This window comes from Populus alba, chromosome 9, assembly GCF_005239225.2.
Source record: "Populus alba chromosome 9, ASM523922v2, whole genome shotgun sequence".
NCBI classification, from domain to species: Eukaryota; Viridiplantae; Streptophyta; class Magnoliopsida; order Malpighiales; family Salicaceae; genus Populus; species Populus alba.
Genome location: NC_133292.1, coordinates 7704737 through 7712243, shown reverse-complemented (window position 1 = coordinate 7712243; position 7507 = coordinate 7704737). Strand labels below are relative to the sequence as shown.

The 7507-nt window shown below is 35.9% G+C and overlaps 1 protein-coding gene and 1 pseudogene across 1 annotated transcript; one reads left to right on the top strand and one right to left on the bottom strand.

The window, feature by feature from the left end:
- Positions 1 to 1115: 1115 nt before the first annotated feature.
- On the top strand, positions 1116 to 3458 carry LOC118048628 (branched-chain-amino-acid aminotransferase 6). Its single transcript, XM_073411312.1, has 9 exons — positions 1116 to 1162; positions 1315 to 1501; positions 1657 to 1833; positions 1952 to 2083; positions 2200 to 2289; positions 2377 to 2493; positions 2648 to 2744; positions 2970 to 3081; positions 3195 to 3458. Exons 1-9 carry the CDS (start codon positions 1128 to 1130, stop codon positions 3307 to 3309), a joined length of 1062 nt encoding a protein of 353 aa, XP_073267413.1. The 5' UTR covers positions 1116 to 1127; the 3' UTR covers positions 3310 to 3458.
- Positions 3459 to 3600: 142 nt separating this feature from the next.
- On the bottom strand, positions 3601 to 6193 carry LOC118048632 (protein trichome birefringence-like 13; annotated as a pseudogene).
- Between the last annotated feature and the right edge of the window lie 1314 nt (positions 6194 to 7507).

Here is a 7507-nt window from a genome sequence, read left to right as displayed (position 1 = left end):
CTTAAGACAAATGGAACAAATTAATTTGTTTCTCAAAACTAGGAGGACTATTTTATAATGTACTCTTTGTCCGTCGCCACAAAAAATCTGCAACGCTCACACATTATCAGTTCATCACCGCCGGGTACTCGTCTCTCCAGCCGCACTCAGGCTCCAATTTCAAACGGTTTTTCTCAGTTCTCCCATAAAAGAATTTTCGTCTCGCAAATATGATTGGAAAAAATATCAAATGTTGATTTAATAATAATAATAATAATAATCCTCTAACATCTTTATTTCCCAAATTCATTCAGAAGATGAACAAACCGAGAGGAATTACAACGAGCGTGGGTGAAAATGAGCAAGAGACTTCCATTCGAAAGAGGCCAAGTGCTTCGAGCTTTTTTTCTCTCCATTTTATTTTATTTTTTTTCATGAATAGCAAGTTATTCATTTGTACCCCATAAGCATTTGGATTGTCGTGAGTAAAAGTGGGTATAGAACAAGTTAAGAAATAAGATGCTGGCGAGACAGTGGAGGTGGAGCTGAGAACTGGTAATGGAGTGGCTATACATCATACCTGCATGCATTCAAGAAGTGGCAGCAGCTGGATATTGAGAAGGTGTCAATTAGCGTGTTTTGCTTTTTTTTTTGCCCTGAACGGAGGGAAAACCAAGCCAGTGAGAGGAGAGAGAGAATCCGCCTTGTGTTCCGCTTCTTTCGATTTGATTTGTAGTCGAATCATTCTACAATTGCGTGTGAAGACATTTCCCAGTCACCCTCTAACAAAAGTCGTTGATCTGTTTCAAACGTCAAATGAAGTTTATTTTCTTCGCTCTAAAATTTTCATGGATAAATTACTGTTGATCTTATCATTAGATTAGTTCTCCAAATAACTGAAAAATAGATTCATTTTAGATAAGAAATGAACTAATTAATTGGGTATCGTTAATCTTTGTTCCGTATCTTAAATTCCTTGATCCTAGGGTTTTAAATTTGAGATCTCTTCTTATTGAGAGGAGGAATAACAACTGATTTAAAACCAAACAGGTTACCCAGTGAGATATTTTGGTGAACATGGTATTAACGTAAACATAACTGGGTTTTACCTTTTATTTTTGTCAACAGCTTACGACATTGCTCGAGGAATGCAAAGAGGTGTGCAAACAGCTAGTGATGCCAGGTAAATGACGTTATTTAGCTAAACGGGCACCATCTTGAAGGGTCACTTCCATCCCAAGAGTTGAAAATGTTCTCTTTCTAGAAGCCTTTAATGCAGGTGCAACTTGTATGGGATTTTTAATCTTTTATTTATTTTTTTCATTTTGATAACAGTATAAATGGTGATCAAGAAGAGCATGACCTTTGCAACTGGGATGAGCTTAAATTTAGTTTCATTCCAACTGATTACATGTACGTGATGAAATGCTCTAGTGGGGAGAGTGCATTTTCACAAGGCCATCTAACTCGCTATGGAAACGTGGAGCTGAGCCCTTCCTCTGGAGTTCTAAATTATGGACAAGTAAGTGGCAATATGAAACTGCACTAATGTAAAGAACTCATACGAATGAGCATTGGCACTGCTAAATTAATAGCAGAAATATGTGATTAATTAACAGATTCTTTTTCTCACGACCATTTGAGTGACAATTACATGAATGTTTTTGTTATAACTAGGGTTTACTTGAAGGCTTAAAGGCATATAGAGGTGATGATAACCGTATTCGACTCTTCCGGCCAGAACAAAATGCTCTACGCATGCAAATGGGGGCGGAAAGAATGTGCATGCCATCACCAACTGCTGAGCAATTTGTTAGTTCAATAAAGCAAACTGCTTTGGCCAATAAAAGATGGGTATTCAAATTCACAGCCCTGACTTATCCCGTTAGCCTTAAGTTTCGTTCACATTTATGAATATCTTACTAGTTATCTTGTAATTATCATTTAAAAATGTGTTTTGAATTGGGTATAGGTACCTCCTCCAGGAAAAGGATCGCTCTATATTAGGCCCTTGCTCCTGGGAACAGGGTCAATTCTAGGTGTGGCGCCATCTCCAGAATACACCTTCCTAGCATATGCTTCTCCAGTTGGCAACTATTTCAATGTGAGTTTAGTAGGCAGTTGCAGAACTTTGTCAAGTACTAGGGAAGGAAAGAAATGCATTTCATTTAGTGATGCAAAGTGGGGTTGTGATGAAGTGTTAATTTTGCATAAATGCAGGGTCCCATGCACTTCTCTGTTGAAGATAAGGTCTATCGAGCAATTCCTGGAGGAACTGGTGGCATTAAATCTATCACTAACTATTCGCCTGTAAGCACTACTCTGTCTATCTACATATGCTTACCGTCTTAACAAATAATGGGTAAAATCTTGCTTACCTTTTCACTTCTACTATAGATTTACAAGGCAATCACTCAAGCAAAGGCCAAAGGCTTCACCGATGCTATATTCCTTGATTCAGCAACTGGCAAAAATATAGAGGAGGCTACTGCATGTAATATCTTTGTTATGAAGGTAAGACTAATGAGAATCAGTCTTCGATGAAGGCGAGATCACTTTTTTCGTGTTCCAGCTTCAGATTCATAGCTTATTTCTGAGTGCAGTTAGTTTATGTTTAATTCGGTGGGTAACATCGTATATTAATGCAGCATTGTATTTTCTTTTGCAGGGAAATGTCATCTCAACTCCTCCAATAGCCGGAACTATTCTGCCTGGAATCACAAGAAAAAGCATCATTGAAGTTGCTTCCTGGTTCGGATATCAAAGTAAGTAATTCTGATGTAAGAAAAACCAGTCGGATCTCGTTTTGTAAACTGAGAGTTCATAATCTACCTTCTTTCCTATCATTTTTAATCCTTTTCTGGATATGCACAAGTGTTTGGTGGCAAGAGCTGAGAACTGAATTACGCACAAAAGGAGTTAAAGCATTCCTAAAGTTTAATTTGGTTTTTCCCTCTAAACTGAGCATGCTCTACCGACCTTTGATCAGATTGAGGAACGTGCTATCCCACTGGAGGAGTTGATAAATGCTGACGAAGCTTTCTGCACAGGAACTGCGATAGCAATTAAGACTGTTGGCAGTGTAACCTATCAGGGACAAAGGTATAGGTTGCAACGCATACTATATGATATGAAAAGTGAAAAAATGTTTCTTGCTCTTTCTCCTCTCTAGTCTTGCAGCTTTAACAATGCGATAATTGCTTACGCCAATGCAGGGTTGAATATAAAACAGGCGAGGGTACTGTATCTGAGAAACTACGTAGAACATTGACAGGAATTCAAACTGGTCGCATTGAGGACACTATGGGATGGGTCGTGGAGATTGAATAAGCTTTTTCTTTTTCTGTTTCGTGTGTAGCAATTGCATGTGCTGGAACAAGCGACTTAAGCGCGACCATATTTCATCTCTTTTAACTATCTCCAAAATCTTTACCAAAGAAATGGCAACCAAAATAAAGACTGAAATAATATTTCTAGAAGCTCTTGAATTTCCAGTTCTATAATGAAAATCATAGGTTTCCAAAACATGGCTGGAAGCACATTCTCGTGTGTGTGTGTGTTTTGCTTTTAACTTCTAAAATTCTGTATTAGAAAACCCTAGATCATGGTATCAATATCATGTAAATGAATAAGCATCAGACCAAGCAAATCAAACCTAGCAGATTCCAGGAAACCAAAAGAGAACTCAATTTATAGAGGATATCTACTAGTGGATACATCAGTTTCTAGCCTTAATACTGTTTAGATGCATTATGAATAAGTCATTCCAAATATCCGTAATTCCTGGCAAGCACCAGTGCATGCAGTCATCGTGTTTCTTTCCACCTGCTGTTGCCGGATGAGCATCTGCTCTGAACTCACTCAGGTGAGTTATGTCCAAAACATGGAATGAAGACCCCTTGAGAGCCTTGAACAGGTGCTGATTAACCAGACGGGATTCAACATTTGTCCCATTATTCTTTAGAGAGAAGAGTTCTTCAACCTGAAAGAGAAAGGAAGAAGCTTTTACCTTTGTATACTGTTGTAGAACAAAAGTGCAGCAATTGAAAAGCAAATGCAAGGTTTGGCACTGATTATGCTTCACAACATAGTAATATCAAATTGCCATCAAGTCAACAAACTATTAAGTCCAAACTCATAGTTCGGATGTGACTCACTTTTTCAGTTGACAAAGGCTGTAGTCGTGGGCAAGAACCACCTTGATCCCAATCACCTCCTTCAAAATGTCTAGGTGATTGTGTACGAAAGAGCTTGATCCCACCGGACGCATTCTTCTCTCAACAAAGAGAATCTACAGTGAAAACATAGGACATGAGAAATTAAAAATGCCCATTTTTAATTAAATAAACAGTAGCATGTGACAGGGGTCTCTTGGCACAGCACCAAAGAAACAGAATGAATCCTGCATGCACTACAGATGCAGGGGCGCAAGAAAGGGAAACAACCACAACAATTATGTACCTAAGCACTGAAAACAATATCACTAATATCTGCAGAACATTAAGTGTGGAAGCATGCGTCAAGCATACAAATAGCAGAGTCTAGCAGATAAATAGTTTAATCATTTTCCTGTCAGAATCAATTGTCATCAGTCTATTTTTTATTTATAGCTGTGTTGCATATCCATAAGTCAGTAGTTTACAAAGTGCTATGCTAACAGAACTCTGGAAGCGGAGCGTAATTTTGGAATTATATGTGACATTATGTTAAAGAGTACTAAAATAACTAAAGTTCAGATAAATAAGAAAGGATGGCTAATGCACATTCTGGAGATTGGGATTCTTTTATCTATCAGATTTCTAAGGACACACTCACTGAAATAGCAGTGAGAGGTACACAACCATATCATATGGCACATTCATGGATTTTTCACGGCAATTTAAAAAATGAGATGAAAACTAAAAGCAGATTGACTCTGTACCATGTGTTTCAAAACCTTGTCCAGGCCAACAGCAGGAAGCACTGGAGGGATCAGAGGCTGGTTCTTTTCAAAAAAAAAGCATGGGAGATTTCACAGGATCAAACTTTGAGGGAGCCCACCACCTATTCACAAGAAGCAAAGAGCCATATTAAACAGTCAATGAAAAATCTTTCAAATAATAAAAACAACCAAAAAAGATGCAGGATTAGCACAGAAAAGAAACTCTAGTAGCTACTACCAATTATATATAAAACGAATATAGACCAGATTTCACATCCTACATTGTTCAGAAAAATTACAGTAACTTAAATTACCAGTGTCCTGTGTTGAAGATTAGAACATCATGGAAGCTCGGAGCATCCGCCCATGTGCCTTCTGGAATATCAACATCAACTCTATAACCCTCTTTATATCCAAGAGATTCCAACTCACCCCCATTAGCATTAGCTGACCACCTAAACAAACAAAAGCAGAACATGCCTAAGTAGTTTTCAAATCTTGAAGTACCATAACCAAGAACTCCATTTTTTACCAAAATGCTAACATGCAAGAAGATAAGATTGGCATAGCAAGCAGAGCTTACCTACCATATCGCGCCAAAAAAGATTAGTTCGATGATACGCAATAGTAAGATTATAGAGAAGAAAAGTAAAGCCACGATCAGCCCCCAGCTGGTCTCCACTTTTTCACATCACTTGACACCCTTTTTAGAGAGCAAAAAGAGAAAACAAACATATTCCTATTCAACGAGTCCCCAACAAATCCTGCACTGTTACACCATTCATTAGCTCCAAAGAAAGCACAAGAAATACATACATAATGATTAATTTAGAGAGAGAGTACCGATGCTGGTGTCTCTAAAGGTCTGCAAGAACCGGACCGGGTCGAAGGAGGGAGATCACACCCGTTAGGCTGCCATCGCCACTTAATGATGTCTTTAGCATTTGATTTATTGCCAGCAATGCAATTCCAACCTTTGAATATTTCTTTACATGTACTGTCATATTTGTTGGGTATCCAATTTGGGTCGTAGATCCAGGAACCATGAGAGTAATTGCAGGGAGTGGAGGTTAGTGATGGTGTGGATCTGAAATGGATGGTTTCGTTAGAGATTGAGGCTCTTTTGGAGAGGGAAAGGGAGAGAGCGAGGAAGATGGAGGCGAAGCAGAGGAGGGAGAGCAAGGGAAAGAGTGGGAGTTTTTTGGGCTGCTGGTCTTTTGTGGCCATGGGGTGACGGGGAGGGATGCTGGAAGTGGAAATTGGCGCACGTTAGCATCCACTTCTAGTTTTTAGTTTTATAGTGGAGCTGGTTTATTATTGTTTCTTTCCATCAGCCAGTCTATTAGTACAGGTAGTATTTGTTTTTTAAATTGTATTTTTTTTATTTTATTTAAAATATTATTTTTTATTTTAAAAAATATTATTTTTAATATTATTATCAAAATAATTCAAAAATATAAAAGTTAAAGTTAAAATATAAAAAATATTAAAAAAAAAAAACATAGGCAGCATTGCCAAATAAGTTCTAATTATATGATTATATGAGAACTAGCAGTTATAGTTTGAAATATGTGTTTGTAAAAAGTTAAAAAAATAAAAGTTTTTCATAACCAATGTTTTAAAAAATTAACAAGAAACATGTAAAATTATGATGTGTTTAATTAACCTAACACTTTTGAAATTGTAGTTAGGATAAAATATAATTTTGACCATACCTCATCATGCTGTAATGCAGATTTTAAGACTAATAAATTTATTGTAATTTTATTATGCCATGAGTTGGATGAAAAATTATTTTTTTAATATAAAGAAAGTATAGGTATTGTTAGAATAAATTTTAGTTTATAAAATAAATTATGATGAATTGAAAAGTTGGCATGTATGTTTAATCAAATCAATCATTATATACTAGAAAGAGATTTGTGATATAAATAAAAGGCTATTTTAAAAAAATAAACGATAAGTGCATATCAAAATATTTGATTTCTTATCTCAAGAAGCTACTGAATTTTTTTTATTTAAGTATATGTAAATTAATATATATATATATATATATATAAGAATATTACCTAGGAATTTTTTTTGTCCATTTTTCTTGTAATCACATGATGATAATAATAAATAAAAAAGTTGTGCAAGAACAAAAATTAAAAATAAATAAAAATCACAAAGGACAGTAAAACAATGCTCGATAGTTTTATAAAAAAAAAATTGTTCTTAAAATTGATATTTTTAATATATTTTAAAGCTATTTATTTTCATGAGATTTAAAAGGGTAATGGGCCTAATATATGAATTTGGGCCTAGGTGGCCCATCACACTTGTCCAATTAAAAAACAATCCAAGCCCGTGCATGTGGTTTTTTTTTATTTGACACGAGAGGCCGACATATCATTTGTCTTTTTAAAAAACAATAAAAGTAGAGGATACGTCATTGTCATTTACTTGCTTAGTTTTCAACCACTAAAATGATGGTTGATCAAACTGGGGGTTTTTTTTATTATTAAAAATCCACTTTTCAATATATTCTCATCCGAAAAAATCCTAATAAGCTTCCTTTGTCATGTCATGTCAACAAATATAATTTTGACAATTTGAAATGTTGGT